Source organism: Hylobates moloch, unplaced genomic scaffold (assembly GCF_009828535.3).
Source record: "Hylobates moloch isolate HMO894 unplaced genomic scaffold, HMol_V3 SCAFFOLD_1, whole genome shotgun sequence".
NCBI classification, from domain to species: Eukaryota; Metazoa; Chordata; class Mammalia; order Primates; family Hylobatidae; genus Hylobates; species Hylobates moloch.
The window spans coordinates 220,458,745-220,471,830 of NW_026652276.1; the positions used below are offsets into that span (position 1 = coordinate 220,458,745).

Here is a 13,086-nt window from a genome sequence, read left to right on the forward strand (position 1 = left end):
GGGAGCCTAGAATTATTGCAATAGAGACAGAGATGTTTAGGTTAAAAACAATGAGGCAAAATTTATGTGTTACTTTTAAGTTTTTGTTGAATAGGGTTTGGAAATGTAGTTGATCAGAGAACTGATGAAAGTAAGATAAAGGATATACGGAAGAAAGGAAGTAGACAGCTGCTTTGAATCTCTGCCGTGAGCTTTTTTTAGATGTTGTGGGGAATGACTTACTGAAAAATATTGAAAGGTAAGTTAGTACTGAAATAACCGGAACTAGCATGGTAAAGTGGAAGCAATATTAGACTAGGAATCAGTCAAACCAGATTTTCTGATAAGCACCCTAAGCAAGTCATTCTTTCTGTGCAAAGAATGGGAATAAAACTAGATCAGTGAGTGGTTCTCAACACTGCACATTAAAAGTACCTGGGGGGCTTTTGCAATTCAGTCAGTGTTTGGGAGGTAGGAATTGGGACTGTTTTTTAAAAGCTTCCATCAATATTGTGTAAAAGTTCCCCAGGTCTAGGTTGAGAACCACAGTGTATCAAAAAGCCTTTCCAACTGTGACATCTTGCATTTTATGAAATAAAATGTAGCATCATGTGAACAGCTATAGCTTGTGGAAATAAAATATTAAGGAAGTTGTTGTCGTGATTGATGTTTAGAAATTGTTAATTTCGGAAACCTACTGCCTGACATATCGAAGACAATGACAGCATCCTTCTGCTATTAGCTTCTTTCATTCCTGTTATATTTTCTGGAATTCTTTCTTAGGAATATTTAAGTTTTTCTGCATTTTCTTAATAATTGTTTAATGAGCACCTTTTAAATTTGAATTTCTACACATCCATAGAAAACTTTACTTTTCATTTATTGTCACTGAAAAACTCCTTAGCTTGTTAAACCAGACTAATGAATCGGGGGTAAGGATTGGAGCCTGGAAAAATCTCAGCATGCTCAGTAACAGTACAGTACTTTAATACCATTAAGCATGATGAGGACTTTTATAACAGTGATGAGTCCTCATTATTTCCCAAAGGATAACTTTGGGGGCAGAATTTATATGTTCCCATTCATTCCATTATATAATTAAGAACTGAAGGTAATATAGTTTTACAGAAAAACATTTTCTGTTTGTTTTTACTTTTGAGACAGGGTCTAGCTCTGTCACCCAGGCTGGAATGCAGTGGCATGATCACAGCTTACTGCAGCTTTGACCTCCAGAGCTCAAGTGATCCCCCTGCCTCTGTCTCCTAAGGAGCTGAGACCACAAGCATGGGCCACCATGCCTAGATAATTTTTTTCTTTTTTACTTTTTGTAGAGACGGGGTTTTCTTACGTTGCCCAGGCTGGTCTGGAACTCCTGGGCTCAAGCGCTCCTCCCACCTTGGCCCCCCAAAGTGCTGGGATTATAGGCATTAGCCACTGTGGCCAGAAACGTTGGCTTTTTAATTTTTTTAATAGTCACAGCATCTAAGAGTCCGAAGAAAAAAGCTACCTGATGGTTGAATTATTTCCTTAATATCCTAGTAAAATGGTTGTCAAAACAGTGTTTGAACACCTCACTTATCTGGGAACTCACTAACTCTGAGGATGTTTGTTCTACCTTCAGAAAGCTTTGATTATTGAAAATATTTTCTTGGCCAGGTGCAGTTGCTCATACCTGTAATCCAGCATTGGGAGGCCGAAGTGGGAGGATCACTCAAGCTCAGGAGTTTGAGACCAGCCTGGGCAAGATAGCACCCTTTGTCTCTACTTAAAAAAAAAAAAAAAAAAATTAGCTGGATATGGTGGCGGGAGACTGTGGTCCCAGCTACTTGTCGGGGAGGGGTGCTTAGGTGGGAGGATCGCTTGAGCTGGGAGGTGGAGGCTGTAGTGAGCCATGATTATGCCACTGCACTCCAGCCTAGGTGACAAAGTGAGACCCTGTCTCAAAAAAAGAAGAAAAAGTATTCAGAGAGTTAAAGTCTGACTCACTGGAGTCCCTTCGGGCCATAATAAAACAAATCTATTTCTGCTGCTTTATGAAAAATTCCTCAGTTGATTGAAGTTGGTTCACATCTTTCTTTTGTCTTCTCTATTTATTTCTGTTCCCTGGCTTTTTTGTGTAGCCTGGTTTTGAGATACTTTGTCTAATTTTCTCATATTCCTTTTGAAATGTGTTAGTACATAGAATGTGTTTTGGAGAGCAGTGGTTTGCTTTTAAAACCAGCCTTCAGTAGGGAGTTCCTACTTTGTTTATAGTGTGTCCTCTTTGATACAGTTTTAGACAATATAGATTTTTCTCAGTTGTGCCATACTGTAACCGTTACTCTTGACTACTTACATTTTTTAAATGTCTGATTCTCTGCTCATACCTACTTATTTGTAAATTTATTGTCTTGGATATGTAACTATAGGACTTCATATTTCTTTTAAATTTTATCTGGTCTGTTAATACTTTTGAATCTTGATCTTGTGAATTAACTATCCTTTTTAGTTGGGATATTTTACAAAATTAATTATCATACTTTTGTTTTATACATATTTAGGTTGTTGACAAGTTAAATAGGCATACTCATTTTTAGATACTGTATACAAAGCTAAGGCTCAGACCTGTGTGCCATACTCTCTATTCCTATTCCCTGTTACCATAAACTTCCCTGTGATTAATAGTGGCATATAAATAAATAAATATTTTAAAGATCTGCCTTCTAAATCTTCTGTACAACCTGGAACATTACTTTTTGCCTTTTCCTAAGATTCATTTGTTTCTCCCTCTTTAGATCCAGTTTAATTGTATCCTCTTCAGAAAGGTCTTCTCTGACCAACTCATCCCAAGTAGCCACCCGTAATAATAGGGAGCATTGCTATTTTATTACATCATCTAACTTTGTTCATAGACATGATTCTTGTTTTTTGTTTCCCCTCAAATAGAATGTAAGCTCCATGAAGTCAGACTGTGTCACTTAACTCTATATCCCTAGCACCTAAGATAGTGCTTGCCACAAGTGGGAACTTAATAGTCAAAGGAAGGAGAATGACTTGTACTCCCTTTTTACCAACCCTCCACAGATTTTGAGGTATTCCAAAGGTGGTCACACCTCCAGTTGGAAAATCTCTGCCTTGCTTTCATCACTGATTAATCATACCTGTAATGATCCTTGCATCTTGCCAATTTTTTCTCATATTTTCCCCCAAAAAAGTTTCATGAAAGATCTTACCAGTTGCCCAGATACATGTAAAAATGGGTAGATTTTTAGATATTTTGTCTCAGATATGAGGAAAGCCTCTGGTTTGGTAAATAACACCTAATTGGAATTTCCAAGTAGAAGGACCCTAGGTTCAGTAAGAGTATTTATTTCCCTGATACATGCTTATTATAAGTGGGATTAAATGCCTGTTCTCTGTGCGCTTATATTGGGTCTTACTAGTAAATCACATGTTTACTAGTTTACATGGAGTCTTGTCCCCAGACAAGACTATATCAAAGTCACCAGTCTGTTTTGTTGTGGGTTTTATTTTTATTTTTTATTTTTTAAAATTGAGACACATCTTAGTGTGTTGCCCAGGCTGGTCTCAAATTCCTGGGCTCAAGCGATCCTCCTGCCTTGGCCTTCCAAAGTGCTGGGATTACAGGCATGAGCCACCATGCCCAGCCACCAGTCTGTTTTTTGAGAACTCCACCTTTATTTGAAAAATAGGATGTTCTTCAAAGCACATTGACATCTCAACAATTCGATTTATATATTCTTTTAGTTTGGTTTAAAATTAACTTTATCTTTTTTGTGTTGTGGAGCTAAATGAACTATGTTGTGATATAGAAGCTAGAAGCTTTTTTCAGATTCTGAAAAGCTTTTCCATATCCATTTATTCTTAAATACAAGTGATCCCTGTTCCCATCTGTTGGTAGACAGAATTGGTGCCATTTTTTCTTCTGACACCACGTTTTATATTTGTCTATGAAATTTTGTAATTTGGAAGCCCCTACATAAAAAAGCGTCTGTATGACTTAATATGTATTCTGAAAAGAACTGTGGTTGTTGAAGCATTTTTTTAAAAACTTTTTTTTTTTTAAATTTTAATATTATGTCTTTTTTCCCTTCCAGAGAATGGATCTTGGAGAATGTCTGAAAGTCCATGACCTGGCTTTAAGAGCGGATTATGAAATTGCATCCAAAGAACAAGATTTTTTCTTTGAACTTGATGTATGTGATTTTGCTTTTAATGGTTTGTTGTTATCTTTTGCTGTAAAACATTGTGAATGTGGATTAATATCTCTTAATAGGAAAAACTCTTAGCAGTTTATCCTCTGGTTATATGAAGGGTAAGACTCAAGTAAGATCATGTACTTTGTTGACAACTCTTTTGAAAATATGAGGTGAGACTGTATTTTAAGAAAATGTGTAAAAGTCGTATGATTCGTATGTTCTTTTGAAAATTAAGCATATTCTTCCCAACAAAGTAGTAATGATTAAGGAAATATTGAGCAAATGTAAGCAACTAATTTTACAGTGTATATAAGGACGTATCTTTAGTAATATACTGAGTTTTTACATTCGTATTTATTTTTGAATCTACTTACATATATATACATGTATATATAGTTGGCCCCCCATATCTGTTGTTGAATCTGTAGAAGGAACCCACTGGGGATTGTAAATACTTAGCAGAAGAAATGGATTGTTGCATCCGTACTGAACATGTACAGACATTTTGTTCTTGTTATTATTCCCCAAACATTACAGTATAACTGTTTACATAGCATTTACATTGTATTAGGTATTATAAGTAATCTGGAGACAATTTAAAGTATATGGGAGGATGTGTACTGGGAGATTATATGCAAGTATTACACCATTTTATATTATATGCAAGTATTACACCATTTTATATTAAAAAACGTGCATTCATGGATTTTGGTATCCACTGGGTATCCTGGAACCAATCTCCCACAGATACTGAGGGACATGCATACGGGTGTTTGGGGGATTTTTTTATTATTTATTTTTTTTTTTTTTGAGACAGAGTCTTGCTCTGTCGCCCAGGCTGGAGTGCAGTGGCCCGATCTCGGCTCACTGCAACCTCTGCCTCTCGGGTTCACACCATTCTCCTGCTTCAGCCTCCCAAGTAGCTGCGACTACAGACGCCCACCACCACACCTGGCTAATTTTTTGTGTTTTTAGTAGAGACAGGGTTTCACCGTGTTAGCCAGGATGGTCTTGATCTCCTGACCTTGTGATCTGCCCGCCTCAGCCTTCCAAAGTACTGGGATTACAGGCGTGAGCCACTGCGCCTGGCCGTTTGGGGGATATTAAGGACAATGTTTTTAATGAAAAACCAAGAAATGGAAGACACCATTTAGATACCTAAAAAAGCCTGAAATGTAACTTTATATTGTTGCTTTTATATGAAAATCGTTTGCATAAAAATAAACTTTTTTTGCATATATATAAAGCATAACAATCAGCATTACATAAAACATACTCATGTGCATAAATCTTTTTTTTTTTTTTTTTTTTTTGAGACAGAGTCTCGCTCTGTCGCCCAGACTGGAGTGCAGTGGCGCAATCTCGGCTCACTGCAAGCTCCGCCTCCCGGGTTCACGCCATTCTCCTGCCTCAGCCTCTCCGAGTAGCTGGGACTACAGGCGCCCGCCACCACGCCCGGCTAATTTTTTGTATTTTTAGTAGAGACGGGGTTTCACCGTGGTCTCGATCTCCTGACCTTGTGATCCGCCCGCCTCGGCCTCCCAAAGTGCTGGGATTACAAGCGTGAGCCACCGCGCCCAGCCCTCATGTGCATAAATCTTATGATACATTTTATTAGTGAAATAATAGATGTTTTAAATTTGGTTTAGGAGATAAACCAACAAATAGGTCCTCCTGTCTTCTGAATATCCAAGAATTTCTGCTAATGGAAATGAAATTGTTTTCAAAAATATAATTTACAACACACTTTCCCTACTTTTTTGGTGGTTTTTGGCCTTGCGGAGTATTTTTATATTTATATCTTCTGATTTATCAATCTTTAACAAATCTATAGCCAGGCGTGGTGGCTCATATGCCTGTAATCCCAGCACTTTGGGAGGCCAAGGCAGGGTTGGATCACCTAAGGTCAGTAGTTCAAGACCAGCCTGGCCAACATGGTGAAACCCCATCTCTACTAAAAATACAAAAATTAGCCGGGCATGGTGGTGGGTGCCTGTAATCCCAGCTACTCGGGAGGCTGAGGCAGGAGAATCACTTGAACCCGGGAGTCAGGTTGCAGTGAGCCTAGATCATGCCACTGTGCTGCAGCTTGGGGGACAGAGCGAGACTCTGTCTCAAAAAACAAACAGAAAAACCAAATCTATTGCATTAATTCTAAATGCTTTTCTTATTCTGAGGTGCTAAGAGTTCTCTCCTGTGGTTTCTGCTGGCATATTTTGGCTTCATTTTATAGACTTTTAAGTCCCTGATTGATCTCAGATTTATTCTGGTTTAAGGAACTGAGATATGGATCTAGTCTCCCCCCAACCCCACATAGCTACTTAGTCACCCAACACTATTTGCTAATTAGTCCATCTTTTCTCTCATTGCTTTTGAGATGCCACCTTCATCTTTACATAAGGAAATTTGAATAGATTTCTGTTGTAATTTAAAAAATTTCAAATTAAAAGAAATTAACTATTTTTATGTTATCACAGATAAAAGCTTTTTAAAAAATGATCCTTATTGCTTTTCACATTGAAGAAATTCTTGGGTTATCCAACTATTTTTGGAATTCAATGTGTGCTGAATAAATTTGTATTTTTAGTTAAACATTTGTATCTTGAATGAGTTATATTTCTGTACAGGAAGATTTGGAAGTCCAGACTTGAGAATGAATTCTTAAAGTTTACTTTTAAATGAACTATTAATTGTAGACATTAATATGTGCCGCACAGATGTCTTTTATATAAACATTGAATTTTTATAGTGTAGATACTGCTAAAATTCTCAATGGTTTATTCTCTGAAAAATAAGTTTTCCTGATGTGCAACACTCTTGTCTCAAAAAAGAAAAAATTCTAAAGCAGTTTAGAGAATTAAAAGAAAAAAGGGTAAAAATGTTCAGAAATACTTATTGTTAGCGTTTTGTATAGTTTTCCATTTTTTCTATATTTTCTTTTTGTCCATTCAGATCTAGACTTGCAGCAGATTTTTCTGTCTTTATTTTACAAAATTGGGATCTTACTGCATAACATTTGTAATTTGCTTTTTATTTACAAATGAATCCTGAACATTTCTCCATATCCTCAAGTGATTTTTTTTTTTTTGAGACAGTCTCATTCTGTCACTCAGGCTAGAATGCAGTGGTGCGATCTTGGCTCACTGCAACCTCCGCCTCCCAGGTGCAAGTGATTCTCCTGCCTCAGCCTCCCGAGTAGCTGGGATTATAGGCGTGCACTACTATGCCTGGCTAATTTTTGTATTTTTAGTAGAGACGGGGTTTCACCATGTTGGCCAGCGTGGTCTCAAACTCCTGACTTAAGGTGATCTACCTGCTTTGGCCTCCCAAAGTGCTGGAATTACAGGCGTGACCCACCACGCCCCAGCTTTTTTTTTTTTTTTTTAATGACAGGGTATCACTCTGTCACCCAGACTGGAGTGCAGTGGCATCATCAGGGCTCACTGCAGCCTCAGCCTCTTTGGGCCCAAGTGTTCCTTCCACCTCAGCCTCCCGAGAAGCTGAGACTACAGGTGTGCACCACACACCTGGCTAAATTTGGATTTTAAGTAGAGGCGGGGTTTCGCCAATTTGGCCAGGCTGGCCTCAAGTGAACTGCCTGCCTTAGCCTCCTAAAGTGCTTGGATTACTGACGTGAGCCACCGTGCCCCGCCATGGTAGCACTTTAAAAAGCAGTGTGATTTTTGTATGAAGATATTTCTGAATAAAGTTGACTTTCTGACAATAATTGTCTTTAATTAAACTTTGTAGGCCATGGATCATTTGCAGTCATTCATTGCAGATTGTGATCGTAGAACAGAAGTGGCCAAGAAAAGATTAGCAGAAACTCAAGAAGAGATTAGTGCTGAAGTAGCAGCAAAGGTAAGAATTTTAATCATTTCATTAGTACAAAGTATTATTTTGACTCCTTTTGTTTAAGTTTTTATTTTGAAATAATTAGATTTGCAAGAGATTGCAAAGACATATACAAAGAATTCTGTATACTTGTCTGCCCCAATGTAAACATCTTATACAATATAGTACAATATCAAATAAATTGACATTGGTCTAATCCTTATATTTTATTCAGATTTTGCCAGTTATGCATGCATTTATTTGTGTATGCATGTCTGCATGTATAGCTCTGTGCAATTTTTTTGTTTGAGACAGAGTTTTGCTGTGTTGCCCAGGCTGGAGTGCAGTGGTGTAATCTTGGCTTGCTGCAATCTCTGCCTTCTGGGCTCAAGTCTCGTGCCTCAGCCTCCTGAGTAACTGAGATTACAGGCGTGCATCATCAGGCCCAGCTAATTTTTTTTATTTTTAGCAGAGATGGCGTTTTGCCATGTTGGCCAGGCTGGTCTCAAACTTCTGGCCTCAAGTGATCTGCCCACCTTGGCCTCCCAAAGTGCTGGGATTACAGGTGTGAGCCACCACGCCTGGCCAGCTCTCTGCAGTTTAATCACATGTGTAATTACAGTCACAATTAGGATGCTTAACTGTAACATTGCCACAAGACTCCCTCATGTTACCCCTTTTATAGCTACATCTATCTTCACCCCCACCCAGCATCTCTACCCTTGGCAACCACTAACCTATTCTCTATCTCTGTAGTTATGTTATTTCATGGAGTGTTACATAAATGAAATCCTGTGTACGGTTTTGAGATTTGGCCTTTTTCATTCCCTATAACTTTCTTGAGATTCATTCAAGTTGTGTGTATCAGTTAATTCCTTTTTATTTCTCCATTGTACAGATATACCACAGTATTTTTATTTGCTTTTAAAAGCAAATGTTAAATGTCATATTTCACCTGTAAATTATAACCACAGTAATACATACATAAAGTTAACAGTAATTTTTTTAATGTTATCCAGTGTATGTTTATTTTTCTTATATAGAGTCGATTTGTTATTAGAATCCAAACAAGGTCTTTTATATTACATTTTGTTGATGACTTATTACAACATAATTATATTCCATTCAGTATGATCTAGTGTGTTTTATGAAAATGCAGAATGGGAGAAAAAGAGTTACCCAGGTGGAGTTTAGATGACAGTATTAAAATATGGTGTTCAGATATGTATATACAAATGAAAATAGATTCCATCGTTTGAGAAAAGGGTTGCTTTTAGTCAGCCTTTTCTGAAAATTCTCTGAAGATGGGGACTGGAAAGATGGGCATCCTGAAGTACAAAGGATCTAGTATCTCGTGGTTGGAAGAGATCTGTAAGTGCTTGGTAGAGCCCGAGTTGTATTGGTTGTATTGGTTATCCATCACTACACAAATGCTGTATAACAAACCACCTCAAAGCTCAGTGACTTAAAACAGTAAGTATTTATTTAGCCCATGACTCTGCAGTCAGTGATTTAGGCTGAACTTGACTGAGCAGTTATTCTTGTTTCAGCTGGGCTTACTCACATGCCTTGCAGTCCGCTAGAGGATGCAGAGCCATGCCCAGCAGGCTAGCCTGGCCGTGTTCTCATGGTGGTGGCAGAGGTACAGAGGCATCAAGCCCCCTCACACAGGCCTCTCCGTTGGTCATATTTGCTACCATCTCAGTAACCAAAGCAAGTTCATGGCCAAATTCAGAGTCAGAGTACGATGGTACACGATTACATGGTCAAGGACATGGATACAGGGAAGAAAGAAGAGTTTTGGACAACAGTTTAGTCATTCAGTGATGTATTTAAAGGAAAATACCATTTGGTAGAGAGGGAGGATAGTGATAATAGAATTGGACTCTCATTGAGGGAAGAAATATTTTGGGTTGAAGGATATTTGAGAAGTAAAGATTTGTTTTGTTTTTGAGACGGAGTCTCGCTGTGTCGTCCAGGCTGGAGTGCAGTGGCGCAATCTCTGCTCACTGCAAGCTCCGCCTCCCGGGTTCACGCCATTCTCCTGCCTCAGCCTCTCCGAGTAGCTGGGACTACAGGCGCCCGCCACCACGCCCGGCTAATTTTTTTGTATTTTTAGTAGAGACAGGGTTTCACCGTGGTCTCGATCTCCTGACCTCGTGATCCGCCCGCCTCGGCCTCCCAAAGTGCTGGGATTACAAGCGTGAGCCACCGCGCCCGGCCTGAGAAGTAAAGATTATTAATTAAACCAGTAAACTGGTTTGTTGGGACTGGAAACTTATACCAAACTAAAACCTTCGGCCAGGTGTGGTGGCTCACACCTGTAATCCCAGCACTTTGTGAGGCCAAGGTGGGTGGACCACTTAAGGTCAGGAGTTTGAGACCAGCCTGGCCAACATGGTGAAACCCTGTCTCTACAAAAACTGCAAAATTAGCCAGGCATGGTGGTGCATGCCTGTAATCTCAGCTACGTGGGAGGCTGAGACAGGAGAATTGCTTGAACCCAGGAGGCGGAGGTTGTAGTGAACTGAAATCGTGCCACTGCACTCCAGCCTGGGTGACAGAGCAAGACTCCATCTCAAAAACAATAACAAAAATTTAAAACTTTCTTTGCTAACATATTATAATTGGCCATACAGCAAAGACTTTGTGGCCCAAATAATGATTATATGTATGTTTTATGTGCCATTACAACAGTAAGAATGAACTAAGTTGCTAGGATGATGATGGTGATGAGGAAGAGGAACGTATTCTTTCCCAAGGCAAGAGTTAATCCCGGTGGAAAGCTAAGGACTCATAGAGTGGAGTTGCCAGGCGAGTATGCTGAAAATCAGCAAGGTGCTATGCAGTGTACATACAAGGCATATTTTCTCATTTCTCACAACTTTGTGAGATAGGTACTTCTTAGATGAGGAAATGGATTCAGGTATAAGTAATGTGGCCAAAATTACGCAGATAGTAGCTGGTTTAGCAATAAGTCAGATCTGATGGACTCCTGAGCTTGATCCACCAATTCATTTCTTTAACTCGTATTTGAGCCTAGGCTATTTGCTGAGCCCTAGAGATACAAAGATGGGAAATACAGATAGCTCTCCTTAAAGTAGTATGATATTTATGAAAGGAACTGTCAAAAAAGATACAAAGGTGACACAAAGGAGAGAGTATGGCCATCTTTGCTGATGTGTTTAAGTGGGGCTGGGATGTGGTGATTGTTCAGGAATGCTTTACAGAAATGGCCCTTGAGTTGGATCTTGTTGGAACGAATGAATATTCAGTAGGCAGACAAGAGAGGTAAGGGATCCCATCCCAGAAAGAAGAGTATGTGCAAAGTCACAGAGGTAGAAAACAACAGGATAAGTTTGGGAAACTATAGATTAGGTTGTGAGGTGGGGGAGTAGCAAGAGATGGTTTAGAAAAGTACAAAGGGCCAGATCATGGAAGAAACGGTATGTTACACTAGGAATACACCACCTCGCCAGAGGACAGAAAGTTATATTGGGCCCAGTAGTAGCCCTGACTTCATTGAGGTAAGGCAGGCAGACTCAGAACATCCTGATGTCTCAGTAGTTCATTTGGGATATGCTGAGAAAGCATTCTTTAACCTCATATTGCCTTAGATAACAAGTTTTTTCTCAGCAGTTCTGAAATACTTTGAAGTTTAAAATTCATTGTCTTGTTTATTCATGATCTTCTTTTTTATTTCTTTTTAGGCAGAACGTGTTCATGAGTTAAATGAAGAAATTGGTAAATTGTTAGCCAAGGTGGAACAACTAGGAGCTGAAGGGAATGTGGAGGAATCCCAGAAAGTAATGGATGAAGTAGAGAAAGCACGGGCAAAGAAAAGAGAAGCAGAGGTAAATTCTTAATAGTAGTAGACGAATTCTGCTTAATTTGGTAAGACTACAAAATAAAAGTAGTAGATGAAACTTCAGTATCTATACTTCTCTAAGAACATGTATTTGAATGGAAATTATTGAACAGTTATTAAAGAGAAGTTGAACTAAAAGACAAAAACAAAACAAAACACAGAAAAAGCTGGTTGTGGTGGTGCGTGCCTTTGGTCCCAGCTATTCTGCAGGCTGAGGCAGATAGCTTGAGTCCAGTTCAAGTTGAACCTTCTTCTTTTTGTTTTTTTTGAGATGGAGTTTTGCTCTTGTTGCTCACGCAGGAGTGCAATGGCATGATCTCGGCTCACGCAACCTCTGCTTCCCGGGTTCAAGCGATTCTCCTGCCTCAGCCTCCCAAGTAGCTGGGGTTACAGGCCCATGCCACCACACCTGGCTAATTTTTGTATTTTTAGTAGAGACAGGGTTTCTCCATGTTGGTCAGGCTGGTCTTGAACACCCAACCCCAGGCAATCCACCTGCCTTGGCCTCCCAAGTGCTGGGATTACAGGTGTGAACCACTGCGCCAGGCCTTTTTTTTTTTTTCTTTTTTTTAAGACAGAGTCTTACTCTCTCTCCAAGGGTGGAGTATAGTGGTGCGATCTCAGCTCACTGAAACCACTGCTTCCCGGGTTCAAGCGATTCTCTTGCTTCAGCCTGCCGAGTAGCTGGGACTACAGGTGTGCACTACCATGCCTGGCTAATTTTTTGTATTTTTAGTAGAGACAGGCTTTCACCATGTTGGCCAGGCTGGTCTTGAACTCCTGACCTCAGGTGATCTGTCCACCTCAGCCTCCCAAAGTGCTGAGATTACAGGCGTGAGCCACCGCGCCTGGCCTGTTTTTTTTGTTGTTGTTTTTTAAATTACTTTTGGTAAATTTGTCTTTCACAAAATCTAAGTTGTATTTATTGATATAAAGTTGTTCATAGTGTTCTCTTTTAATATCTGTAGAATGTTTGCAATTCGTGTCTTTTCTTGATTGATCTAGCTGGTCAGTTTTATTTTGTTTTTCAAAGAACCAGTCTTCTGATTTTATTGTTTTTTTCTTGTTTTCTATTTCATTGATTTTTGTTCATGTTTATTATTTCCATATACTCCAGTGGAGAGAGGCCCTAAGGATAGAGGATGGGGATGAAGGGAACCTATAATTTTCATAACAAAATAGCCATGCTTTTGTGGTTTTTTTTTT

General features: G+C 39.2%; 1 protein-coding gene across 6 annotated transcripts in view; it reads left to right on the forward strand.

Moving 5' to 3' along the window:
• Window positions 1–13,086, forward strand: part of LUC7L2 (LUC7 like 2, pre-mRNA splicing factor) — a 71,998-nt gene that overhangs the window by 42,067 nt on the left and 16,845 nt on the right. For all 6 annotated transcript variants that reach the window (XM_032761897.2, XM_058427127.1, XM_032761898.2 and 3 more), the window contains 3 exons: window positions 4,077–4,175; window positions 7,929–8,039; window positions 11,723–11,866. In XM_032761897.2, the coding sequence (XP_032617788.2) occupies window positions 4,077–4,175; window positions 7,929–8,039; window positions 11,723–11,866 (354 nt within the window). The remainder of the gene's footprint in view (window positions 1–4,076; window positions 4,176–7,928; window positions 8,040–11,722; window positions 11,867–13,086) is intronic.